General features: G+C 60.9%; 3 protein-coding genes across 3 annotated transcripts; 1 reads left to right on the top strand and 2 right to left on the bottom strand.

Moving 5' to 3' along the window:
- Positions 1–40: 40 nt before the first annotated feature.
- Positions 41–11,264, bottom strand: EFEMP2 (EGF containing fibulin extracellular matrix protein 2). Its single transcript, XM_084634026.1, has 12 exons — positions 11,109–11,264; positions 8,222–8,309; positions 7,356–7,404; positions 6,980–7,216; positions 6,473–6,595; positions 6,276–6,392; positions 5,974–6,093; positions 5,314–5,433; positions 4,541–4,667; positions 3,214–3,409; positions 1,925–2,099; positions 41–306 (listed from the first exon to the last, which is right to left on the bottom strand). Exons 2-11 carry the CDS (start codon positions 8,303–8,305, stop codon positions 1,938–1,940), a joined length of 1,335 nt encoding a protein of 444 aa, XP_084490152.1. The 5' UTR covers positions 8,306–8,309; positions 11,109–11,264; the 3' UTR covers positions 41–306; positions 1,925–1,937.
- A 2,834-nt stretch (positions 11,265–14,098) lies between these two features.
- FIBP (FGF1 intracellular binding protein) lies at positions 14,099–20,275 on the bottom strand. Its single transcript, XM_084634979.1, has 11 exons — positions 20,126–20,275; positions 19,486–19,665; positions 18,906–19,104; positions 18,349–18,475; positions 17,798–17,898; positions 17,039–17,172; positions 16,545–16,653; positions 16,204–16,267; positions 15,478–15,564; positions 14,750–14,847; positions 14,099–14,382 (listed from the first exon to the last, which is right to left on the bottom strand). Exons 2-11 carry the CDS (start codon positions 19,568–19,570, stop codon positions 14,313–14,315), a joined length of 1,074 nt encoding a protein of 357 aa, XP_084491105.1. The 5' UTR covers positions 19,571–19,665; positions 20,126–20,275; the 3' UTR covers positions 14,099–14,312.
- A 2,708-nt stretch (positions 20,276–22,983) lies between these two features.
- Positions 22,984–24,931, top strand: CCDC85B (coiled-coil domain containing 85B). The gene has a single exon (XM_084634228.1). The coding sequence runs from the start codon at positions 23,799–23,801 to the stop codon at positions 24,402–24,404; it is 606 nt and encodes a 201-aa protein (XP_084490354.1). The 5' UTR covers positions 22,984–23,798; the 3' UTR covers positions 24,405–24,931.
- Positions 24,932–26,002: the final 1,071 nt, after the last annotated feature.

Raw genomic sequence — 26,002 nt, 5'->3', positions numbered from 1 at the left:
ACCAGAACCCCCCACTCAACCTGCTTTGCCTTATATGGGGTTTGGTCTTGGTGCTTTTACTGAAATTTGCCTTTTTTCAAACCAGAAAGTGGAACAGTTGGCCAAAATCACACCTCTGGTCTGCGCAGGAGCCCAGCTCGGGGGTCTCCAGCCAGGGAGGGGCAGAGCCCAGGGCAGGCTGGAGGGATGGGAGATTTGGGTCCAGCTGCATGTCAGTTTCCAGTGTGGCAGCTGGGGTCCCGTACCCCACTGATATCTCTCCAGAGCTGGGTCTGGCTGCGCTGTCTCCTTTGGACCGGTGCCAACCTGCAGGGGCAGAAAACAGCAACATTGGGGCCTGAGACCCTGCTTTTTGCTGCTTCAGCCCCTAAGGAAAGGGGGAGGCAGAGTGTTACAATTCACACCCCCCCACCCCACTGTTCCATGGTCTGAGTGGGCTGGCTCCACCTGCAGTGGGATTCCTCGCTTTTACAGCCAGACATTGAGCCCAGCCCACAACGCAGCTGGGTGAGAGAACCTCCAGGGGGCAGATGGGGAATAATCTGCCCCCTTGCACAGTTGTACACCCCCCAGAGCAGCTGGCACAGGCCAGGACACTGGGGCAAATGGCCCTCAGCTCAGCTCCATTCTCATGTGCTGGAGCATGCCCCCACAGCAACCCCAGTCTGGTGGTCGAGCTAGAAGGATACAGCCCAGCTGCATTGGAAGCCCCTGAGCAGTAGAGTTTTTCCCTAGTCTCCCCCGAGGTCAGTTGTTCCCAGGGCAAATCCCTCTCCCTAGTAAACATCCACCCTGCAGTTCCAGGCTGAGTGTCTGGCATTGGCTTCGATTGGCCTTTGTCTACGGGACAGAGACCCAGGATCTAGCCCCCTCGGGACTTTCTCTGGGAGAAACTCGCCTGACATGGTTTCCAGCAGAGGATTGTTCTCCTGGCTTCTCAGAGCTGGGTACAATCTTTGTCGGTCAGGGAGGGTCTGAAGGGGCACGGAGCAGAGATAATGGGGCTCCCCCCTTCTCCCTTTAGGGAGATACACACACACCCCGTGGTGAGCTGGAGCCGGTTCGCTGGCTGTTAAATTTAGAAGCCCTTTTAGAACCGGTTGTTCCGGGAGGGGACAACCGGTTCTAAAACAGCTTCTAAATTTAACTGGCCAAAAGTGGCTGGAGCACCCCAGGGGAAAATTTGGTAGGTGCAGAGCCCCACCAGCAGCTCCCTGCCCGGCCCCAGCTCAGCTTCTCCGCCCCCCCCCCTTCCCACGAATCAGCTGTTCGCACGCACGGGAAGCAGGTGGCGGCTTCACAGTCAGGCCCAGGGAGGCGGAGGTGAGCTGGGGCAGGGGGTGGGCATAGGGTAACCACTCCCTGCCCCAGCTCACCTCCGCCTCCCTGGGCCTGAGTGCGAAGCCACCGCCTGCTTCTCAGCCCTCCCCGGCTTCCCGCCAAACAGCTGATTCGTGGAAGCTGGGGGGTGGAGAAGCAGAACAGGGCAGCGCATTCAGCGGAGGTGAGGTGATCTGGGGCTGGGCGCGGAGCTGCCGGTGGGTGCTCAGCACCCAGGGAGTCAGTGCCTAAGGCACCACTTCTGATGTGATCAGTGGGGTAGCAGACGCTCCCCCGCCCCTAGGAGCCAGAGGGACCTGCCAGATGCTTCCTGGGAGCTGCCCCAGGTAAGCACCTCTGGGACTGCCCACCTCGCCCCCCAGCAGTTGTCTCTGGCTCTTAGGGGTGGGCACCCACTATGGTGGCCCACGAGACCCTCCAACCCTGTTCTGGGGGCAGTCAGGGGAGGGGGGTGGATGGGGCAGGAGTCCCGGGAGGCGGGGGTGGGCAACGATTCCCTCATGGGGCGAGGAGGGAACTTGTTAAGATTTTGGCAGCTCATCACTGCACACATTCCCACCTCCACAAACTAGCCCTGTCTTACCCAGGCTGGGGCACTAGAAAGAATAGGCTCCCACGAAGATGGTGAGACGCAGCACCGAGCTGGAGCGGTAGCTCATGAGTGAGTTCATAGTCACCATCTCCAGGTCCAGCACATATTCCCGGGGCCCTGTGACAGGCCTGGCCAGAACCAGCATCGCGCTGATGTTATTGATTTGCTGTCAAGAGAGCAGATGAGTGAGTGCAAACCTCCAGGGGGTGCTGACCCAACCAAATCATTTCAGTGTAACTAAAGCAGTGCCCACTTTGTTGCTGACCCAAGTCAAGGTGTGGCTCTGGCGAGAGGGGAAGCTGCTGCCAGCTGTAGGGGGCACCAGTGACATCCCAAAGGGGCCCGGTTTTCTGCTGATCTTATTTCCTGATCCGACCCACCCCCCAAGCACAGGGGTTCAGCCCTGGGAGACCTGGCCCTCGCCCTGATATTGTGGAGCTGATCAGCCACAGCCGACTTGGGCAGCAGAACAAGGCCAGATTTTTTAAAAGGTGTTTAGGCACCTAACTCCCCTTGAAATCAAGAGCATTAGGCATCTAAATGCTGTTTAAAACCTGCTGCCTGTTCTAGCCCTGCCCCTCACTAGCACCATCCAGTGGAGTGGCTCCAAGTGCATGCAGGCTGGAGGGAATCCCCTCCGGCTCAAGGAGGCAAAGGAAAAGGGGGCTCAGGGCAGTCACTTCCTGCTGCTTTGATTCACCCTGCATCCCTGCCTCCTCAGACTTCTCCCTTGCAAGTTCCTACTCACCTTCTGCTTGTCTCCTCTATCCCCCTACTACCCCCAGTAATAACTAGGGGGGCATCCATAGCTTCTGTTGCCCAAGCACATCGCCCCCACCGGTGCTCCTGGAATCCGTCCACCCAACCTCCACCCTCTCTAGTTCAAGGATTCCCTGTCACCCCCCCACACCCCTCATTCCAGGGGCTCTGTCTGCTCCCCCTTTACTCCCCCGCCCCGCACACCACCACCAATGAAATAGCTGCTGCTTCTTTGGTTGGCTGAGTTTAGACTAATGCAGGAAGTCCTGCTTCCAGGGCAGCACCCACTGGCTGGTGCTATGAGCAATTCAGAATGCCCCCCCTCACGGAGGAGACGGGCCTACTGGCTGGGTCTCTGGATGAGTGGGACATGCCCATTGCCTGGCACTACGAGCAACACAGAAAGTCCTGCCTTCTGGTAGCAGCCCTCCCACTATTGATAATTTGGCTAAAAGAGGAAGTCCCGCCTTCTGCAGTGGTCTGTCCTGTCCAGAGCCCCCCGCTCCCCTCCCCCCACTCACCCGGATGTAGAACTCCCCCTGCTCATTGCCAGAGCGGATCTGGAAGGCATTGTAGGCTCCAGGGTAGACACTGGTGGCCTGGATCTGGAAGACGTCAGAAGGGACGGTCCGGTCAGCTGTGATGCTCATGTAACGGTGCACGATGGATGAGGGCTGCTCCCGGCACAGAGGGTTCGTGGTAGGGCACAAACAGCGGCTGCGAGGGAGGGACAAAGTTAGTGTGGGGCAGGACATCTGGGGTCCACCCCTGGGTCTCTCACTGACTTTCCGACTGCTTAGAATTGGGTATTTCGGTAGGGTTGCCAACTTTCTAATCACACAAAATTGAACACCCTAGCCCCGTCCCTTCCCTGAGGCCCTGCCCCTACTCACTACATACCCCGCTCTCTCTCACCCTCACTCACTTTTGTTGGGGCAGGGGCTCGGGGTGCGGGAGGGGGTGAGGGTCCAGCTGGGGAATGAGGGGTTTGGGGTGCAGGAGGAGGCTCCAGGGTGGGGCTGAGGGATTCGGAATATGGGAGGGGGCTGCGGGTTGAGGGGTTTGGGGTACAGGAGAGGCTCCAGGCTGGGGCTGAGGGATTCAGAGTGTGGGGTGGGACCAGGGATGAGAGCTTTGGGTGCAGAAGGGGGCTCTGGGTTTGGTGGGGGCTCAGGACTGGGGCAGGGGATTGGGGCACGGACTTACCTTGGGCAGCTCCCGGTCAGCAATGCAGCGGGGCTAAGGCAGGCTGCCTGCCTGTCCTGACACCACGCTGTGTGCACCCCAGAAGCGGCCAGCAGGTCCAGTGCTAGTAGGCAGGGGGGCAGGGGGCAGGAGCCACCCCCTCCCCCCACAACTCCCATTGGCCAGTTCCCATTGCAGAGTAGGGGCAGGTTCTTCTCCACGCAGCAATAGCCTGGGAGCTGGACCTGCTGGCTGCTTCTGGGGCGCAGCGCGGTGCCAGGACAGGGAGGAAGTACCCTTCCTAAGATCTGCAGCACCCCTGACCGGCCCTTTAATGGCCCGGCACCGCCAGGGTCCCTTTTCGACCGGGCGTTCCTATATTTCCCCTTTGGTCACCCTATATTTTGGCAAAACACTCATCCCCCAGCCACTGGAAAATGTGGCATTACTAGGCACAACACTGGGGCCAGTACTGAGTGCAAGGGGAGAGAGCCCCCTACTGAGCCCTCTGACCCTGCAGCATGGCACCTCCTAGTGCCACATTGGGGTCAGCATTCATTACAATGCAAGCCTGGTGGTTCCTCATGAGTCTCCATCCAGGGACAACCCTGCTTAGCTAAGGGAAACCACCCAGTCCCCACCAAGCACACCACGCAGACTCACTTGTCAGACACCTGCACATAGGGCTCCAGGCAGCGGTTCTTCTCCACGCAGCGATAGCCCCCATGGAAATTGATGCAGCTTTGGGCCTCGGTGCATTGGTGGGCGCCCGTCTCACACTCGTTAATGTCTGCGGTGGGGAGAGACTGGGGTAACTGGAGTCAGACCCCAATCAAGATCAGGGCTCTCATTGTGCTAGGTGCTGCACAGACCCCAACGCAATCAGGGGCCCCCACTGGACCGGCCACCACACAGGTCAAGATCAGGGCTCCCACTGTGCCAGGCACTGCACAGAGACACAGTGACAATCTCTGCCCCAAAGAGCCCCCAGTCTGAATAGACATGGGAAGGGAAACTGAGGCACCGGGAGAGGAAGGAACTTTTCCAAGGTGAATAGCAGAGCCTGGAATAGAACCCAGGAGTCCTGAGTTCTTGCCAGCTCCTAGCCAATAGATACCCTACCACTGGAGGCAGGATGGTCTGGGGCCACAACAGGGATCTGTTCAGATCTTGGCCTCTCTCCTGGGATGACTGGCACAGAGAAGGGGGAAATCCCAGAATGCATTTCACACAGCTCTACTGTGGCCCTCAATCCCAACCTATAGCCCCCTGCTATGCTAAGCCACCCCCTTTCAATGGCTCTTGCAGGGGTTCTGGGATTTCTTTAGGGCAGCAGGGGCTGCTCAGGGCTGGGGCCAGCTGGGGTGGGTGGAGTGTCCTGGGGAGGAAGTAGCTCTGTGGTGGAAGCCCCTCCCAGTGCTGGGAAGCATTGGTACCTTGGCAGAGGCGGGTGCCCAGGAGCTGGTAGCCCTGGGGGCAGTCGCAGGAGAATCTCCCTGGCTCATTGATGCACTGGAACTGGCACAGGTAGCTGGAGTAGCTGCACTCATCGATATCTGGTTCGGGGAAGCAAAGCATGAGAGGCCCGGGCTCCCTTCACCTCCTAGTCCACCACTGCCCCCACTCCAGGAACCACAGGATCGGTCTGTGCCCATCAGCCTCATTAGAGATTGTCCCTCATAGCCAATCGGTGGGAAAAGAGCAGGGGGAGGAGCTAAGAAGGTCCCCAAGGCAAGGGAACGGGCAAGTGGGTGGAGCAAAGCAAAGGGGAGGGGCTAAAGGGAATGGGGCGGGAACATGGGAAAGTGGGAGGAGCAGAATGGAATAGGAGGAGCTAGAACTGGAGATGAGAAGGGAGGAATTGCCAGCAGGGAAGGGCTAAGGGAAATGGGAAGGGTTAAAATTGTGGAGGGGCTAAAACAGGAGGGAGATAAAAGGATGGTAGCTGATATACAACAAGATGGGGCTAGAAATGGGAGAAGCTCAGGGTGTGGGAGGGGCTACAGCTATGGGAGGAGCTAGGCCTGGGGAATGCTAAAAGCAGGGGAAGGCTAGGACTGGGGGCTGGGCTAGGGGCAGGGGCCAGGCTCACCTACCATTGCAGGTGAACCCGTCGCGGTCGAGCTCATAGCCCTGGTTGCAGCGGCAGATGAAGGTGCCGTAGGTGTTGAAACAGCGCTGCCCGCACGGTGCCCCCATCTCACACTCATTCACATCTGCAAGGAAAGCGCAGTGTGAAATCCCAACACGCCCAGCACCGGGATGCGACTGCTTCTGGGCAGGGTCGTGTATAACAGTGTTCAAATGCCCACCAGGTGATGCAAATGGGAAGAGGAACAGAACCCAAGAATCCTGAGTCCCGGCCCCCATTGTCCCCCTGGCAGGGCGGGTCCCTTACCCACGCAGGAGCGGTTGTTGCTGGCCAGCTGGAAGCCTGGCTCACACTGGCAGGAGAAGGAGCCTGGGGAGTTGACACAGCGATGCTGGCAGTACCGGTACCGGCACTCGTCGATGTCTGCCACACGGGAGAGAAGGGGTTAAACTCATTGTCCTCCACCCCAGCCCTGCGCCCCCCGGTGGCCGGTGCCCACTCACCCACACACTCGGAGCCAATCTTGCGGTAGCCGTCAGGGCACTTGCAGTGGAAGGCGCCGGCCGTGTTGATGCACTCCTGGCTGGGCTGGCAGTCGTGCAGCTCGTATTCGCACTCGTCCACGTCTGCAGGGGGCAGCACCGGGACATGCGGGGTTAGCCGGGACAGACACCCCCCCAAGCCGGGCATCAGGCCCCAGGGGTGTCCTGGATCTGCCCCATAGAATCACCAGCCTCTGCCTGTGGGGAAGCAGCTCCCTAACCCCCAGTGATACCAATTGCCTCCCTCCCAGTGGGCCTTGTGCCCCCCACACACCCGTGGCTGTTCCCCCTGCCTGTCCTCCCACCATTCCCTCCTCCATCTGGCCATGCCCCCTGCCTGTCCTCCCTGCAGCCATTTCCCTTGCCCCTCCCCCAGCCATGCCCCCTGCCCCTCCTCCCCACCATGGCCCCTCCCCCCAGCCATGCCCCCTTGCCCCTCTTCCCCCCAACCGCTCCCTGTTTACTCACCCAGGCAGGAGCCATGCCCGTCAGGCTCGTAGCCCTGGGGGCAGGCGTTGTGGCGGGAGGCGGTGAGTGAGGGTCGGGGAGGTCGGGGTCGAGGGGCACTGGGGGGCGCAGCATTCTCCGAGTGCACGTCATTGATGACGGAGGCTGAGCGCGGCAGGCACAGGTACCCCCCATAGTGATTGATGCATTTCATCTCCCCCTTGCAGGCCTCGGGGATGGTCTCACACTCGTTCACGTCTGGGGACAGGCCCAGGGTCAGAACGCAGGAATCCAAGCCCTTCCTTCCAAGGACCCCCTCCCAGCCCTGGGGTAGAACCCAGGAGTCCTGGCTCCCAGCCCCCCACCTTCAACCACTCCCCACAGTCCCGCCTCATACCTTTGCAGTGCTGTGTGTCTGAGTCCCACTGGTATCCGTCTGTGCATTCCTAGGGGTAAGAGAGGGAGACGGTTACAGTCGAGGGCCCACAGGCAGTGGGGAAAAAACCCAAATATAGGAGTGAAGAAATCAAAGGGCTGAACCAACAGGATCCCATTGCCCTTGAAAGCATTAATGGGCCCTGCAGGATCAGGAGAGGAACCCAGGTGTCCGAGGCCAGCTCAGGGCAAGCAGGCAGCTAAGGGAAAACTGATCGGGCCCTGCACAGACCCCACCTGGGAGCAGGGCAGCAGGGACGGACGGACGGACACAGAGCAGGGCTCATCCTCTCCAGCAGGGGGCAGCATGCACCCGCACACAAAACTCTCCATAGATTGAATTTATCTCCCAGACCAGGCAAATCCTAATGGTGGGGAGGGGAAGGGGGGCAGGTGCACAAAGCACCTCTGGTTGGGAGTGAAATTGGGGGGTGTTGCAGGAAGTCTCTGAAATAGAGGGGAGGGTGGCACCCTGCCAGGGGGCGCAGAATAGAGGGATACAAGGAACCCTGGTGGATGCGATGAGCTCAGCTGAGAGAAGCTACGAAGGGAGCGACCGCTAAGTTGATCTGGCAGCGTTAGTGTCTCACTTTGTGAGCAGTGGGGTGTGCAGCCCAGTTTGTTATTCCAGGGTCTCTCAGTGGCACTAAGGATGGGACCCCCTCCAATATCCTGGAGTTTTGCTGAGGAATCCTGGCATACACAGTCCCCGTGCCCCACCCCAGAGGCAGCTGCATCTCAGCACCAGGCAAGGGACCCTGTATAAACAGCCCTCGCACTCCACCCCAGAGGGCACATGAAGGGTGGGCAACACTGACGCGTTCTTACCGTGTAGGTATCAGGTTCCTCCAGCTCCTGTGCAAGTGTCGCGCCCACCAGCACTGCCAGCAGCAGGCAGGAGACGGGCCACATGGTCCTGCCAGGGGTAAGGCAGGGGTTAGTGTCACCCACCCACAGTCCTGCCAGTGCCCCTCAGACTGAACCAACAACCCCCCAGACAGGTAATCAGAAGCCCCTCTCAAGTGGATCTGATCCGTGGCCTGGTATCCCCACTATGCATCATTGCCTCTGTACTGCTGAGAATGAAGGCAATTCCCCTTGGGCCTCGGGGGACAGGGATCCTGTCCCTGCAGCTGCCATGGGGCCAAGCGCACCCCACAGTGCCCTGGAACATACGGAATATGGATTCCCCTCCCTGCAAGGTGAGGCTTCCTCCGCCGTCCCCTCCTCCTCCCAGTCTCCCAATGCCCAGTGGATTCAAAGCCAAAGAGCTTGGTGGGGACTTTGGCTCAGAGCATCCAGATCACCCTCATTCCTGTCCTCACTTGGAGTCCATCCAGCCCCATTTGGAGGGTGATGGTGGAGGAGCGGGGACCAACCATCAATGGCAGCCCCTCCCCGTACATTGTATCTTGCCCTTCCCACTGGGCCTCCCCCCCTCCCCAATGGCAGAGACCCCTGGAGTTCTGGATGGCTTGGAGGTTTCACACCTGGGTTCAAAGTGAGGGCATGTCATGAGTTGGAGGGTCTAGCATTGAGTTCCCATTATAATCCAGCCAAACATTGGCAGACTAGGCCTCAATGGCTGAGATGGCAGGGGGACCACAGGTCTGGACTGAGGGGGATCAGCTGAGCAGTGGGGGGGGGGGCAGGGCTGGGGGGGCAGGGGACTATGGGTCTGGATTGAGGGGCACTATCCAAACAGAGGCTAAGGGAATCTATCAACTCCTCTCCTGAGGCAGGAGCTCTGGTCAAGTCCAGGCTAATTATAGCCTCTCTGTGGCTATGAATAGCCATCCACCCAGCTCCCAGACCATCTGGAACCCAAAGCCCCTTGGCCAACCCAATTTGTGGGAGAAGGGGACCCCAGAGCAGCCATCAGCAAATCAGAGCTGTGGGGAACTGGGACATCTCAAGGCTGGGCAGCATTGTAGCATGGTGGGGAACAGGGGATTGGTGTCAGGAATGGGATCAGGAGGAGGGGGCATCCTTAGGGGATTGAGGGAAGCAAAGTGGAGACCCCCCCACCCAAAGTACACAGCAGAAAGTATGGATGGATGGTTCCAATGCACAGCCTGGCAGGAACCCTCTCACTGACCCAGCACTGTCAATATTTATGTCTGGCTGGGTCTACAATTAGTCTCTGGGGCCTGGAGCCCTGTGGCCTCTCCCAGCCAGCCAGAACACACGTGTAAGGAAACATGGGTGTGCCCTAGAGGAGTGTACAAAATGACACCTCCCCCACCCACAGCCACCCTAGACCATGCTCTCCAGCTGTTGTCCCAAGGCCTGGTATTGCAGGGAAGGGAGGGGGCAGACTAGAGCTGCCCTGCTGGGCTCTTCCTACTCTCCTCTCCCCTACCCCAAAACTCTGTCCTGCTGCTGGAAGAAGGTGGGTGAGGGAAGAGCCCTGACTGCCTCCTGCACAAGCTGTGATTGGCTGCTCTTCCGCAGGAGGTGGAGCATTGGGGAGGGCAGCCCATCAGAGGGGGATCCCCCAAAGGGCAGGATCTCCTGAGACTTGTCTCCAGAGGGGCTTTTCTGAGAGAGGTGGACACAGGTGGTGGGGTGGGGATCAGGGAGAGACCCCGGCAGCAGGAGAGGCAGGCTGGGGTGACTACTGGGAGGGATCCCAGCGGTGGAAGAGGTGGGTGGCGTGGGCAGCACAGGCTGGGATCCCAGCGGTGGAGGAGGCAGGCAGTGTAGGGAGTGCAGGCTGGGGTGATGACTGGATGGGAATCAGGCTGGGATCCCAGCAGCGGAGGAGGCAGGTGGTGTGTGGGAGTGCAGGGCAGGGGAGGGATCCTGACAGCAGGATCCTGGCAGTGAGTGAGGGGAGCACTATGGGGAATGTAGGCCAGGGCACGGGTCAGAGAGGGATCCCAGCCAGCGGGGAGGCAGGCAGTTTGGGGAGCGCTGCGGGGGGGGACTTGGGGAGAAATCCCAGCAGTGGGGAGGCAGGCGGTGTGGGGAGCAGGGGGTTGGGGGGAGGGGAATTGAGGAGGGATCCCAGCAGTGGGGAGGCAGGCGGTGTGGGGAGCAGGGGCTGGGAAGGGATGGGAATTGGGGAGGGATCCCAGCAGTGGGGAGGTGGGGGGGGTCTGGGGGGGAAGGGGAATTGAAGCAGGATCCCAGCAGTGGGGAAACAGGCAGTGTGGGGAGCAGTGGCTGGGGGGGGGGAGAGGGGAATTGGGGAGGGATCCCAGCAGCGGGAGGGCACATGGTGTGGGGAGCACAAGGCGGGGAAGGGCTCAGGGAAGAAGCCTGGTGTGTGTGTGGGGAGGGGGGGGGAACATGGGTGTATAAGGGTGGGCCAGGTGGGGGACAGGCAGTTAGGGGGTGAGGCGGGGAAGTCTATATTTTGGCCCAGCCATCTCTGAGCTGGCTCCGTTAGGGGTACTCCTCCCTCCCACCCCGGTTGGGGTCAGTGGGTCACAAATGGCTTATCTCGGCCTTGGGGAGGGGTCTGACCTGGCGGGGTCCCGCTGGCCCTGCACCGATCCCAGCCCGTCAGGACCCCCCCCCATCACTACCAATCGCGTGGCTGGTGCCACGGCTACAAAGGGGGATTCCCAGAAGTTTTGGGCACAGGGATAACGCCACCGGGACCCCCCCGACGCTGACCCCGCAGGGCTCGATCCATACACGGCCCGGTCCGCTCCCGGGGATCCCCCACTGACCCTTGCACGGCTCGATCCCCTCCGGCCCCACTTACCGTCCGGGATCGGCCCCCCGCCCCCGTGCTCAGGCCGGGGGGTCCGGTCTGCGCCCCCCGGGCAGGACGGTCAGCCCCGATCCCCCACGGCCGGGCGGGCGCACACGGAGCGGGCGCTGGCGGCCGAGGCTCTCTGGGAGAGACGCGCTGGCTCCCCCCGGCCCCCCTGCCCCGAATTCCTGGCCCCGGGCCAGCGGGACCCGCCCCGCACCTGGATCCACTTACAGCCGGCGCCGCGCGCCCCGGGCCGACCAGCTGCGAGACCGCGCCCCCTGCAGCCCCTGCCCGAGCCCCCCACTGCTCCACCCCGCCCCATCACCGCCTGCCCCACCGCTGCACCCCCGCCCCCCACCGCTCCACCCGTGCCCCATCACCTCCTGCCCGAGCCCCCCACTGCTCCACCCCGCCCCCCACCGCTGCGCCCGTGCCCTATCACCTCCTGCCCGAGCCCCCCACTGCTCCACCCCGCCCCACCGCTCCACCCCCGCCCCCCACCGCTGCGCCCGTGCCCCATCACCTCCTGCCCCAGCCCCCACCCCCACCATCTCTTGCCGCAGCCGCTCCACCCCCACCCCATCACCCCTATACTCCCTCCAGCCCCGCTTTACCCCTGCCCCCTGCAGCCCCAGCCGCTCCAGCCCCCCTGCTTCACCCCTGCCCCCCACCGCCTGCCCCAGCCCCATCACCCCCTTGCTCCACCTCATCATCTCCTGCCCTCCCCACAGCCCCGCTCTACCCTCCTGCCCCCAAGACCCCCAACCCCGACTCCTCTGCCCCAGCACTGTTCTCTTTTACTTCCCCCAGACACTCACTCATCCCCAGCCTCCCTCTGCCCCCCCCCACTCCTTCACTCACCCCTCTCCCTGGAAACCCCTGCCTCTGCACCCTCTCTGCCCACCCACCTTCTTCCCTGCCCTCCCCCATGGAACCCCTACCACTTATCTCCACCTCTGTCCCCCCTTCCCATCCATCTCCCTGCTCCCCACCTTCACCCCATCCCAGGGAGTGGGGATGGTTAATCCCGAGGCACATTTGCCCATCTCTAAACACACCCTCCCACCACATGGCCTACCTCAGCAGGGGACGGGGGTTCTGTGCATTTATCCCCTGGCCACTCAGCGGCCCCTCCTAGAGGGGTAAGGCTCTGTGTGCTGTCCTGCCCCCAGGCGGTGACTTTTGCTGACTTACACAAGTGGCTAGTAAGTTCCTGGGGGGGGGGGAAAAGAGCCCCGAGCCCCCCCCAGCAGAGGTGTAGACACCCCGATAGCCTCCCCCAGTGTTAAAGCTGGACACAGTCCAAGGAGAAATGCGACACTGTTTTTAACCCTGAGGTTAATTAACCCTGGGACCAAACAGCCAAGGGCCGTGGTGAATTCACATCTCTCAGGGTCTCCAGCTCCAGCCTGGCTACCTTCGGGAACATGCTTCAGTCCAGCACCCGTGCCTGGGCTCAGCACAGGGGGTGATGGGTGACATTCTCTGGCCAGGGCCCCCCAGACTAGCTAGTCTCATGGTCTCTTCTGGCCTGAAAATCTATGGATTGGTGTTGGATACACACACGCCAGGGTAGATCCCAGGCACGAGACTGTGGCTTCCCCCTGATGGAACTTCAAACCTGTTCTGGAGGGTCTTGGCTCCCAGCCCTCCCCCTGCCCTAACCCCCCAGACTCCACTCCCCTCCCAGAGTTGGGAACAGAACCTAGGAGTCCTGGCTCCCAGCCCCCCCCCCCGCTCTAACCACTAGACCCCCCTCCCTGAGTTGGGATAGAACTCAGGAGTTCTCTAGGATCTGGGGCGGGGCAGCGCAGCACTATGGTATGGTGCCCCCAGGGGCTCACGAGGGAATGGGGAGGTGCAGACAGAGCAGCCCCCTGGGGAAGGGATTAGCTGCACGGAGGCGGTGTTCTGTCTGAGCTGTCACTGGGCCCCTGTGCAGGGTCGTCTGGAGAACAGAGACATGTGGCGGGGGGAGGGGGGAATGGGAATCAGGACTCCTGGGTTCTATTCAACACAAACTTCTGCCAACATGTATCCCCTGCCCCCAGGGAGCTCACTCAAGACTTTGGCCCTTAATTTCCTATTTTAATTTTAGAGTAAATTATGTTAAATAGAATCAATGACCGCTCTGGCCCTCAATCCTGGCCCATAACCCCCTGCTAGCCCAGCCCTAGCCCCACCCTCCCAGTTCTGCCGGCGCCCCTCAATCCTGGCCCATAGCCCCCTGCTAGCCCAGCCCTAGATCCCCCCCAGCGCCCCTCAATCCTGGCCCACAGCCCCTTGCTAGCCCAGCCCTAGACCCCCCTCCCAGTTCTGCCAGCGCCCCTCAGTCCTGGCCCCCAGTGCCCTGCTAGCCCACTCCTGGGCTTCCCACGGGCTGTATGCAGGGATGTAGCAGCGTGAGGGGCAAGATTTCATTAGGTTTGTTCAGCTCTAGGGCCTGTGTTTCTCCCTAAGCCTTGCGTAGATCTGAGGGAGGCCCCCCACACCTGGCAGTTTCCCCATAGCATGGGTCACCTCGAAGATGAGTCCTGGGAGGAGCTGAATTGTGACCATGGGGTGGCAGCAACTCCTGGAAACAGCTCCGCCACAGCCGCCCACGGATGTTGAAGGATGGAGAAGGGGAAACCAGGGCTCGCGCCGTAGCTCCAATCCAGGAGGGTGTTGGTGGTGGGGATACCAGGCCGGGCCCGTGGCTCCGATCCAAGGGTGGGATGGAGATACCAGGCCGGGCCTGTGGCTCCGATCGGGGCTGGGAGTGGGGATACCAGGCCGGGCCCGCGGCTCCGATCCAGGGGTGGGGTGGGGATACCAGGCCGGGCCTGTGACACTGATTGGGGGTCGGGATACCAGGCCAGGCCCTGGCTCTGATCCATGGGGAGTTGGTGGTAGGGATACTGGGCTGGCCCCATGGCTCCGAGTAGGGGCTGGTGGCAGTGAGGTTACTGGGCCCGGCCCATGCTTTGAGCTAACCCTAATAAAAACTCGAATCCAACAGTTGGCTCTTCCATTTATTTTCCAAAATGAGCTAAAACTCCAAAGATGGAGACAGGGAATCTCGGGTGGAGGCAGCGCCCAGCCCTGGGGAAGTGGCGGGGATGACTTCACATCAGAGCTCCCAGGAAAACAGAACCAGGGCAGAGGGATCCGGCAGAGGGATCAGCGGTAGAGCAGGGCATTTCGAGCAGTTAGGGCTCCCCCTGCTTGTCAGTCATGGTACATCTTAAGCAGGCAGGATTTGATGGTGCTCATGTACCGATCCCAGAGAGCCTGGTGCCTGCGGGTAAAGAATGGGGATGTCAGACAATGGCACCTAGACACATCCGCCTCAGGGGCGGGGCATGGAGGCTGTTTATACAGGAACCCCTCGCCTGGAGCTGAGATGCAGCTGCTCTGCGGTGGGGTATGAGACTACGGATAAGGGGTTCGGTCACCTGCTACTGAGATGCAGCCTTCTATGGAGTGGGGAGCAGAAGCTGTTTATAAAGGGATCCCTCACCTGGTGCTCAAATGCGGCTGGCTCTGGGATGGGGCTGCTGGTTAACAGCTGCCATCAACGCTACCCTCGAGTTTAGGACAGGAAGAGTCTGTGAGCAGTGACTTTGGTGGTGGCGGCCCCCAAATCCCTGGCGGGCGGCACTTACCGGAAGGCGTCCAAGGTGTGAGCGGACATCGTGTACTGCGTCAGGAAGAGTCGGACGTCGTTCAAGGTCCACTTATCCGACTTGCAGGGCTCAATGAACTGGGGAGAAGGGGGAAAAGGAGTCAGAGACAGCCTGGGTCCTGGGGGCAACACCCCACAACCTCACCCTCATCCCCTCCTTGCTGGGAATTGGGACTGGCTGGCTCGGGGAGGGGAGGAATGGGACCTGGTGCAGTTCCCCTCTTGGTGCCTCTCCAAGTCTATAATTCCCCATGTGGGGTGATTTGATGGGTCTCAGCCCAGTTCCCAAGGGGCCAGAGTCCCCAGTATAGCCCCGCTCCTCTCCTAGGCACTAACCAACTTCCTGCCCCACCAGCGTGGAAGCTGGGGGGTGATCACGCCATGACGATCAAATCTCCCTCTTCCCTCCCACTTCCTAGGAATGCAGGGCAGCATGTTTTCTAGTGGCTGGCTTTGGGGGCCTCTCCCTGCCCTGGGGGCACCCAGGAGTGCCACGCCACCCCCAATTCACCCACAGACATTAAATCCTGGCCGTGGAGAATCTGAGAAGTCTATATGTGTGTGGGGAGGAGATGGGGTTGGTACATATGGAGCAGTGTATGGGGGCGAGGGGTATGTCCACCAGTCAGTCCAGATGTGGGGGGCCATGACCACCTGTGGGGGAACAGGATGGGGGTGAATACATGCAGGGTGCATGGGGGGTGGTACCTTTTCCACTAGGTCAATGAAGAAGTCACGCACGTCCTTGGTGTGGATCAGCTTGGAGGCCATATTGACCAGTGCCCGTGACAGGTTCTGTGGGGCCCAGAAAGTTCACCAGAGCGTCACGGGGGCTCCCACGCCTCAGGGATCTGCGCAGTTACAAACCGCTCCCTCCACCCACCAATTCACACACAGGGGAAGGGACTCACCAGGGTCGCTCAGTGAGTTGGTGACTGAGAAGTGGAGAGAACCCAGGAATCCTGCCTCCCAGTTCCAAGCCAGGAGGGGGTAGGGGCCGAGGGTGGAGCTGGCTCCTGGGGACACCCCAGAAGGAGAGGAGGATGGATCTGAGGGGAGGGTGTCCGTGGCCCCAGCACCCCCAGGCATTCAGAGCCCAGAAGGCTGGTGGGGCCCGGCAGCCTGACTCAGAAGCCCCCTCTGGTGGGCGCCTCAGGCATGGCAGGTGCAGATGGAGGTGGGGGGTTCAGGGGGTCCACAGCAGGAGGCTGCGGCACCAGGCAAGCCAGGCCATGGGCTGCAGCCCTTCACTGGCACACAGGGGACCCATGTGATCAGGTAACGCAGAGGAAATGCATTGATAGGTGGTGCCAACAGGGGGCACCACCCAGAGGCCTGGCCACTGAAGGGGACTTCTTGAACCGGGAGGGGGAATCCGCCCTCCACATTCCCATTACTCACTCCTTGTCCCCCACTCCTGGCCCCAGGACACACCTTGAAATTGGCTTCCATCTCGTTGTACACCGAGCTCTTCCCACGCAGTGACGTACACACCAGGCTGCAGAGGGACAGAGAGGTCAGGCCCCCCACCAGGGGCTTGCCTGCTGCCAGCGCTCCCCAGGCCTGAGGCCAAGAAACAGCATCACATATGGACAGAACAGACACCCCCAAAAATGCTACTTCTCCCAGCTCCACCGCATGGCCTATAACACAGGCCACATGGAGAAGAGAACCCAGGAGTCCTGCTCTAACCCACTAGAGCCCGCTCCCCTCCCAGACCTGGGATTAGAATCCAGGAGTCCTGGCTCCCAGCCCTGCCCACATCAGGTCTGTACCTCTTATGCAGATCAAGCAGATCCTTATCAGCGATCAGCACCTTGAGCTCCTTGAGTTCCTGCAGGAATTCCTTATCCAGATCCACGTCCATGTCGTCCACATTGGAGTCTGGGGGGAGCAGGTGGACAATGGGAGAAGGCTTTGGGGTGGGGGGCTGTTTATACAGGGATCCGTAACCCAGCACTGAGATGCAGCCACCTCTGGGGTGGGGCATGGGGGCTGTTTACACAGAGGCAGGAGTAAGTCTGGGACCACAGTAGGCAGCTCCCAGTTCTAGGGGAAGTCCAGCAGGTGCATTCCCCACAGCACAACCCCGCAGAGCCAGGCTGAGCTACATGTGATGTCACCCCTCCCCCGGGAGTAAGCTGACATTGCAGGTCCCCATAGCACCATGGGTGGTTTTTAATGATTGTGCCAGGAGCTGTCCGGGCACAGCTCTCTAGGGGCTACAATTTGCCCCATCTCCTCCCAAGCAGGGGGTCCCCAGTCTCACCCACAGCTCCCAGTGTCCAGTTCTGGATCATCTGCTCTGCGCAGTAAGCGAAATCCTCAAAGGTCAAGAACTGCAGCTTCTTTTTGCCTGTCTCGAAGCGGCTGTTTGCGAAGAAGACGATGGCAGCGTAGTCCCTGGGGGTGAGGTAGGGGAAGGTGCCATACACTGAATCAGAAAATTCCTCTGTCCCTAACTCCCGCCCCACTCTCTGGAGCACGGTATTAGGGCCAGCACTGACTACCATGGGAGTGCACCCCCTAGTGTTCCCCTTGGAGGTCGCCCATCCAAGCACTGGTTTCAGAGTAGCAGCCGTGTTAGTCTGTATCCACAAAAAGAACAGGAGGACTTGTGGCACCTTAGAGATGAACCAATTTATTTGAGCATAAGCTTTCGTGAGCTACAGCTCACTTCATCCAAGCACTGACGCAGATCTGAAAGGACGGCTTAGAGCAGCTCAGGTCTGTGCTGAGTAGGCCCAGCTGACGGTCCAGGGGCTGCAGGCTCGAGCCCAGGGTTCCAGTTCCTGAAGTCATGGGATCGTTTCTGCTGGAGTATGCAGAGAGCCTGAGCCGATTGCTTAGGGGGAGCTGCCCCAGGCATCCTAGGGGAAATGTTAATTTCCAGCCTCACTGCTCCGGGGACCCTTAGCCCAGCAGAGGGCTCTGTGTGGGATAGGAGGGGTCAAGCCAACCCAGCAGAGACACTCTAGGGGCAGAGCTACATCATGATGTGCCCCACTGGTACCCCCCGACCTGTTACCTGGCCAGACGGTCTGAGAGCAGGAAGTGCTGCTGGATGTTCTCCACCAGGGACCCCCGCATCTCCTCCACCACCTTAAACACCCGCTTGAAGTTGTCAAACTGAGGAGGACACCAGTGTGTGGGGGGGAAGAGTCAGAGCCCTAGAGGGGAAGGGCCCCGTATCCCATTACCCCCACCCTGAGCCAGCCAGTCCCCGACCCTGGTGCCTGATGAGAGACACCGCCCCAGAAGTTCCTGGGAATCTCCTGGCCAGGGTCCAGATAGGTCTCATTGTGTAGGAGGCTCATGGGAATTCCCAGCCTGTGTCCTGATGCCCCAGAGACTCATGGGAGTCCCTAGCCCACGTTCTGACAGAGGCTGCTGTCCCAGAGGCTCATGGGAGCTGCCGGCTCAGGGCCTGAGGGTAGCCGCTGCCCTACAGGCTCATGGGTACCTCTGGCCTGTGACCTGATGGGGGCCACTGTCCGAGAGACTCATAAGAGCTGCCAGCTTGGGTCTGATGGTAACTGCTGCCCCAGAGGCTCATGGGAGCCCCGGGCTGAGCCATACCTGGCGTCGGCAGCTCTTGAGGGTGATGCCTGTCTTGGTGCTGACGTCATCCAGGTCCTTCTTCGTGCCCTTGGAGAGCTTCTTGCCCAGCACCTCACGCACGAAGGCCTCGTCGAAGGCATAGTACCTGCCGCCGCAGGAGTGGGAGACAGAGGGCACCTCAGACACCCGTACCCCACACAGCTCAGCTGCCCCCTCTCTGCTCCACTGGTGCTTCAGACACCCTCGTGCACCCAGAGCCTCAGACTCCCCCAGCGGGACCTCAGACACAAACCCACCACCCAACCTTGGCCCAGCTTCTCCACCCCTTTGGGCCATTGGCTGGGCTTCCTCCCTCCCCCCACTTGGGCTCAGCTTTCCCCCTCCAGCCTCAGGCCCAGTTTCCTCCTCCCTTCCTTCCCCCCAGCCTTGGACCAAGCTTCCCCAACCCCCAGCCTCCCTCCTGGCCTTGCTCCCTTCACTTCCCCACCCAGCCTCCTGCCTTCACTCCTGGCCTCTGTCTGGCCTCCCTCCAGCCTTGGGCCCAACCCCCTCCTCTCCCAGCCCCATACCCCCACCTCTCAATGAGCATGGCCTGGCGGGATGGCGGGATCTGAAAGTGTAGCTGGTGGATGAGCTTGGAGGGGGTGTGCAGCAGACGCTCAAGCATGTGGAAGGTGCGGTAATGATCCATGGTGTCGCTCTGCAGCACATCCACCGTGGCCCCCGTCTGCTCCAGGATTCCGCTGCGCAGCCGCAGGCTCACCGCATCACTCACTGGGAGGGGTAAGGGACTGAGGTCAGCAGGGCCAACCTCCCACCACATCACTCACTGCAGGTGGGACTGGGCTCAGAAGCCAGATCAATGTATGGGGGAGCAGGGCCAGACCTCATCTCTCACCACCCGCTATCGGGGGACGGGGTCAATGGGACAAGCATCCTATTTCCCACCTTGGCATTAGCAGAGCAACAGGGTAAACTGAGGCACAGATGGGTTGTTGGGGGGGAACACTCACCCAGAGTTACTCTTCTCTTAGACCTGGGAGTAGAACCCAGGAGTCCTGACCTCCAGTCACCCACTGCTCTAACCCACTTAGACCCTAATTCCACCCACAGGCTTGGGCAGAATCCTGGCATCCAGCCCCCTAATCCCCATACCTGAGTACCCATCCAGCCAGAGCTGGTACACCTCTTCATCGATCAGCGTGGTGTTCCCCACAAAGATGTCCAGGTCGTTGGTCATGGCCCACGGCACCAATTTAGCCCGGCCCAAGCTCCAGGAGCAGGACCCCAACTCCCAGCTGCCCCCTGCTGCCCTCCGGAGAAGAGACAGGGAGCCTGTGGGGAGAGAAGGGGGCAAAGTGGGGTGGGTCTAGTAGAGCAGGGGGACAGTCACACAATGGGGACCGCCCCCTGATACAGTAACTGAGAACCAGGGAATGCTGCCTCTACTCGACCCACTCCCCTCCCAGAGCTGGGACAGAACCCAGGAGTCCTGACTCCCACCCCCACTCCCCTGCTAGAGCTGGGACAGAACCCAGGAGTCCTGACTCCCACCCCCACTCCCCTGCTAGAGCTGGGGATGGAACCCCAGAGTCCTCGCACCCAGCCCCACTCTGCATTAACCACTAGACCCCACTCCCCTCCCAGAGCTGGGACAGAACCCAGGAGTCCTGGCACCCAGCCCCTCCCTGCTCTAACCACTAGATCCCACTCCCCTGCCAGGGCGGGGGACAGAACCCAGGAGTCCTGGCTCCCAGCTGCCACCCCTCCCCACTCCCAGGGCACAAAGACGAACCTGCAGAGCTGTCCCTCGATTGACACTTTCCATATGACCCCCGGGCTGTTTGCTTCCAGGTCGCAGCAGCGGCATGGCTGCCCGCGTCACCCTGTGCGGGGCGGAGCCATCTGGGTGCGAGCAGCCCAGAGCCGGGACGCCTGGGTTCTGTCCCTAGCTCTGGAAGGAGAGTGGGGGGCAGAGTCCGATCTGGATCTACCGCTACTCCAGCCTGTGACTTAACGTGGACATGGGGAACTGCGGAGGGTCCCGGTGCGCCCCTCTGCAGGCTGCATCTGGTGCCCCGGGGGTCTCCTTTGTCCTCCGCAGTTACAGGGAGGGCGGGAGGGAGCTTTCTCCCCTCTGAGGCTGTGAAGGGGGCAGCCTCCCCGGCTTTCTCTTTAGCAGCTGAGTTGCAGCCAGCTTTCCTTCTGTTTCTAGAGCGGTGGCTCCCAAACTTCAACAACCTGTGAACCCCTCTCACTAAAATGTCAACTCCCGGGAACCCCCTCCTAGCAATGAATATTTCCAGGGATTTTCTCCTTTACCCGAGTATAAATGATAAAAGCAGTAATCTTGGAAATATAACATTTGTTTTTATGACATGCTTATTACACTCGATTTATTATTAATTATTATTTATCATGACAGTATTTATATTACATTTTGAAAACGGTAACACGCTTCCAAGATCTCACTTAAGTAGCTTGTATCACATTGCATAAGCCAGTTAGTTCTGAGACAAGGCTCCTAGGTTTCATCAAGGAGTATCAGATGTGAAACAGCATGAAGGGATTTAAGAAGGGAACTCAAAGAGTTTCTCCTACACAAGCATTCAGGTCTTGAGCAGTCCAGGCAAACAACGCACCTTACAACAAACCTTAAACTCCTTCATAATCATTTTAAAAACAGCAAAAAATATCCACCTCCCTTTCCATTTCTTATAAGGAGTCTTGAACTTTAAATCTCCTCAGTTTGATAGATATGCTCGCTTTGATCTGCTTAACTCTTGGAAGTCCAGGGGCTCCGGGCTGCTGGCCCATGCTGCCCGAGGTCCCTAGGGACAGCTCTGTCCGCCAGTAGGATTTTTGCCCCCCAAGAATCCCCTGTAACATTTCACAAACCCCAGTTTGGGAACCACTGTTCTAGAGGGATCCCTCACTGGGAGCTGAGATGCAGCCATCTGGGGTGAGGCGTGGGGGCTGTTTATGTAAGAATCCCTTGCACTGTGCTGGGGCATTGGGGTCAGCACTGAATCTGAGGGGAGAACACCCCTAATAAACACCCCGCTGCCCCCATTCTCTGCAGAGCTGGATTCTCCTGGTCTCCTAGGCCAACCCTGTTCCTGCCCAGTTGGAGGTCTCCTCGGGAGGGGACGATCTGTAACCCTGAGTGGGGTGCACTGGGGTCTCCCATTCCCAACCTCTCATCCCACCTCTCCCTTTCCTGCCTTGTGCCCATGTTCCAGCCTCCCTTCCCTCCCCCACCCAGGCCTCTATTCTCCCCCACACACACTGCCCATGTCCCAGCGGGAACACAAAGGCTCTTTGTTCCCACCAGCCGTGGCATTGCAGGAATCTGGATCTATCTGCCAGCCATGGCCCGGCTACTCCCCAACCTCCGCTCCCTGCTAGGGAATAACCTCTGGATTCCTGGGTTCAGTCCCCAAGCCCCACTCCCTGCTAGAGATTGTCCCCCCTCCCATACACGCTCCTGCTACTGAATCCCCAGCCCTCTCCCTGCTCGGAATCAGGCCCGAGAATCTTGGGTTCCACCCACCATCCTCCCTGCTAGAAAATGCACCCCAGATGCCTAGATTCAACCCCTCCCCACACCTCCTCCCTGCTAGAGAACACCCTCCCCCAGAGACCTGGGTTCAAAGCCCCTTTGCTCCCTGTCCTTTTCCACCTCTTCCCTTAGCCCCTTCCCAGACAGCAGCCCCCTTCCTTTGGCATCCCTGTGTCAGGGAGGGGGGGGTTGTTAGCACCCACCTCCCTACCCAGGCCTGCCTGGGGCCTTAAGGGTTAACAGCACTTCCTTCCTCCCCCCCACCCCATATCTCCTCTTCCATTGTAGCTCAACATCCTTCCTGTCTCTGGGACAGGATTCCTGGCAGCCCCTCCCCTCCTGTTGAGAATAGTGGGGGGGCGGGGGAGCGGCACATCTGGGCAATGGGAGAAGTTGCTGGGGTGGGGGTGGGCTCAATAGGAAGTGCTCTCCCCTGGCAGTCAGAGCAGGCCCCAAAGTGGGAGGGGTGCTCCAAGGAGTGGGGCAGGGGCTTGGTGGAGGGTACTGACCCTGAGGAGTCACTGCTGGCCCCAGTGCAGTGCTGTGTTGCAAGGAAGGGGTGGGGGACTGGGTGGGGGCACTTTCCCCTGTGGGGCTCCATCAATTCCCCACCCCCACCCCAGCCATACCAGCTGAAGCTCAGGGAGGGCGTCAGGTCAGTGGTTTATGACCCTACAATAACAACCCCACAATGTCACCCCTGCACACTTGTCACAGACAGGCCCTGTTCTCCCAGCGCACTCAGCCCCCCCCCCCCCCGGGGGAGACCTGCCCCTCCACTGAACACCTGCCCCCACCTCCTTCCTACACACCCATCACCCTCCCCTCTGAAATATGTCCCCCCAGCCCTTCCTCCCCTTCACCCACCCAACCTGCCCTAGCCCTTCGCTCATGCCATGCACTAGTCCCCCCTCCCTCCTTCCCCTTCCCCCCAAAACCCGAGTTCCCCGCCTCCATCACAGGCACCTGTCCCGCCCCCGCCCCCCTCCGCTGCCTCCACCCCGCTCGATCTAGACCCCCAGCGGCCCACTCTAGCCACCCCTCCCCCAGCCTGTCATCTCCCCCCACCCGTCCCCGCCCCGGAGCCAGCCCGCCGGCTTGGGGGATGCGGTGCCGCTGCTGGCATTTGTGCCTTTCGCATTGTTACTCCCCCGTCACGGCTTCCTCCCCGCTCCCCGGCAGCGCTCCGAGCCGCAGCCCCCGTACGCGCCCCCGCCCCGGCGGGTCCCCGCCGCAGGATGCGCCGGCTGCACTGAGTCCCGGCAGAGACCAGCACCGCAGGGGCGCGCAGCCTCGGCCGGGATCCCCCGCCCCGGGAAGGGGGGGACCATCCTCCTCTCCCTCCGTCGGGCTCAGCCCCTGCAGCCCGGACCCTCTTGAGCCGCGCGCTGCTGGAAGGGGGGCAGCGGACTGCGCTGGGGACGGTGCGTCTTGGAGACAGGGGTCGTGCCCCCCCCGCCCCGCGAGAAGCCGAGAATCGTCCTCGAGGGTGGTTCGTGGGCCACAAAGAAAGGGATCGGGCGGTTGCAAGCAGCCAAAGTGCGTGGCTGGGGGGCCTGCGCCCCAGAAGAGGCGATTCCGTGGGCCAATGGGGCCCGTGCGCCCCGAGGGAGCCCAGGTCGGTGGGTAGGGGGCCCGTGCGCCCTGATCCGAAGAAGGAGGCGGGTTCCGTGCACCCCGCAGGTGCCAAGGTCGGTGGCCAGGGGGGCCCGTGGGCCCCGAAGAAGAGGGGGTTCCGTGCGCCCCGAAGGAACCGAGGGCTGTGGCTAGGGGGGCCCGTGCGCCCCGGAGGAGCGGGGCCCTGCGCCGGGGAGGCTGCCGGCCCGGGGCTGGTCTGCGGGCGGGAGGAGGCGGGGTGGCGGCGCTGGAAGGGGCGGGGGAGCAGGAACCACCTTGCGGCAGCGCGATGGCCAGCGAGGCCGGCGAGCCGGCGGCCGGCCGGGCCCTGGCCCAGCTGAGCGACTCGGAGCTGGGCGGCTGCAGCAAGGAGGAGCTGGTGCGGCGGCTGCGGCAGGAGGAGGCGGAGAAGCTGGCGGCGCTGGTGCAGCGGGGGCGGCTGATCCAGGGCGTCAATCGGCAGCTGCAGGAGCATCTGCGGGAGATCCGCGAGCTGAAGCAGGTGAACGAGCGCCTGGCGGCCGAGAACCGCGAGCTCCGCGACCTCTGCTGCTTCCTGGACGACGACCGGCTGAAGGCCAAGCGGCTGGCCCGGGACTGGCAGCTGTTCGGGCAGCAGGCGGCCCGGGTGCTGCGGGACGAGCTGGCCGCCTGCCTGCACAAGCTGGCCGGGCTGGAGGGGCTGCAGGAGCGCCTGGCCGCCGATAACCTGGAGCTCAAGGCGCTCTGCCTGGCGCTGGAGGAGGAGTGCGCCGCCCGCGCCGACAGCAGCCCCGTGGGCTCCTCGGAGCTCAGCCTGCCCTGCGGGCCCCGGGACCTGGGCGACGGCAGCTCCAGCACCGGCAGCGTGGGCAGCCCGGACCAGCTGCACCTGGCCTGCTCGCCCGAGGACTAGAGACTCCCCCGAGCGGGTGGGGGGCCAGGACCCACCCGGACTAGGGACCTCCCCTGGGGCCTGCCCCCCGGACTGTACTCCCCCAAGGGGCCGGAGGGGTGGGGGCCAGGAGCCCCCCCTCGAGGGAGCTGCTCCCCAGTGACTTCACCCACCCGCCTGCATCGGAAGGACTGGAGAGCAGAGGCAGGCTGTTGGTGGGGGTCTCTCCCCTGGGGTCTGGGGAAGGGGTGCTGCAGAGGATGCGGGGGGGCGGGGGTGGTCACCTCCGTGAAGATCCCAGTGCAGACTTTGGGGGGTAGGGAATGGAGCTGGGAACTGGGGGGGGGAGGTCAAAGATGCATTTTGGGTGCTACCCCCCCCCAGAAGCAGCGTCTCTCTTAGCTTCTTCACCAACCTCTCCCCCGCCCCCAGGTGCTAACTCCAACCCCGCGGTGTAGCGAGAGCAGTGTGACTCAGGCGACGGGGGAGATTAGGGCAAACCCTCCCCCCAAAAAAGTAAAAATAATAAATGTTTTAAAATTGCTACTTTGGGCAAAGTCGGTGTCTCCTGATTGGTGATTTCCTGCTTCTCTGAGTGTCTGAGCCCAGAATTTGGGGTCCTACATGGTATGGCCCCAGTGTGATGTGGGGAGAGAGATTTTATTGTAATTTCCTTTCCAGGACTCTGACTTTTCCAGTTCCTACATACCCAGAGTCCATTCATTTTTAGATTTCAGGATTTTTTGAGTTTGCCATGTCCTGTTTTCTCTATTTTTGGAATTTCACAATTCCTTGCTATCTAGAGTTCTGCTCCAAGTGTTGGATTTCCCAATTTGCAACAGTAAAGAAAAAAGTTTCAGTGAAACACCCGTTCAGCTGTAGAAAGGGGCAGGGGGAAGAAGAGCTTAACCCCTATGTTCCTAGGGTGATTTATATCCACCACCCCGTGGCCCAGCCCCAAGGAAATGTCCAGTGCCTGCAGGGGATACAGGGTTGGGAGCCTTGGGAAAGTGAAGGCTGGATGCGGAGATAGCAGGGGGCTGTGGGTTAAGACTGAGGGGCATGGACAGGGCTGTGGGACAGCAGAAGGGCTGCAAATCAGGATGAAGGGGCCCCAGCAGAGCTTGTGGGGGGGTGTCCAGGGTTGAGATAGCAGGGGCTGTGTTCAAAGGGGACAGGCTGTAGGTGGCTGGATACTGGATAGTCCAGGCTCCATGAAGTAACTAGTTCTCCGCGTCTTGCTCAGAACAGGGATGGATCCCGCCATCCCTTCCTGCCCAGCCACATCTCAGAGACAAAGGGCTGCCAGGCCAGGAAGCAGATGTCCGGATCCGGAGGCCATGATAAGTAAGAGCTGACAGCAGCAAGCCAGCTCTCTCTCCCCAGCTCTGCAAAACCCAGGAGCCTCCAGGCTGGGAGGAGGCTGTTCCCCAACCCTCCAGACAGGAGCACAGTAGGAAGCAAAGGCGGCTACTTGGCGCGCCCAAACTTTGCCTATGGAGACATGGTAGCTAGACACAAAGCACTGGGCTGCAAGCAGTGGGGTAGGGGGCGCTCTCCCCTCACCGTCAGTACTGACGCCAATGCTCCAGCAAGGCACTAGGGGGCACTGTGCTGCA

Source organism: Lepidochelys olivacea, assembly GCF_965140295.1.
Source record: "Lepidochelys olivacea isolate rLepOli2 genome assembly, chromosome: 7".
NCBI classification, from domain to species: domain Eukaryota; kingdom Metazoa; phylum Chordata; order Testudines; family Cheloniidae; genus Lepidochelys; species Lepidochelys olivacea.
The sequence above is the reverse complement of the archived record's forward strand: the minus strand, read 5'-3'. Positions and strand labels throughout refer to the sequence as shown.

Bases quoted from the DNA above. Each gene is read 5' to 3' on its own strand.
- EFEMP2 (XM_084634026.1), bottom strand. From the start codon at position 8,305: ATGTGGCCCGTCTCCTGCCTGCTGCTGGCAGTGCTGGTGGGCGCGACA. The intron at 7,405-8,221 runs GTAAGAACGCGT...TCTTACCCCTAG, and splicing joins AGGAACCTGATACCTACACG to GAATGCACAGACGGATACCA. The intron at 4,668-5,313 runs GTACCAATGCTT...TCCCCACCGCAG, and splicing joins GGGCACCCGCCTCTGCCAAG to ACATTAACGAGTGTGAGACG.
- FIBP (XM_084634979.1), bottom strand. From the start codon at position 19,570: ATGACCAACGACCTGGACATCTTTGTGGGGAACACCACGCTGATCGAT. The intron at 17,899-18,348 runs GTATGGCTCAGC...TGTCCTCCTCAG, and splicing joins TCAAGAGCTGCCGACGCCAG to TTTGACAACTTCAAGCGGGT. The intron at 14,383-14,749 runs GTAAGTGCCGCC...CTTTACCCGCAG, and splicing joins CACACCTTGGACGCCTTCCG to GCACCAGGCTCTCTGGGATC.
- CCDC85B (XM_084634228.1), top strand. From the start codon at position 23,799: ATGGCCAGCGAGGCCGGCGAGCCGGCGGCCGGCCGGGCCCTGGCCCAG.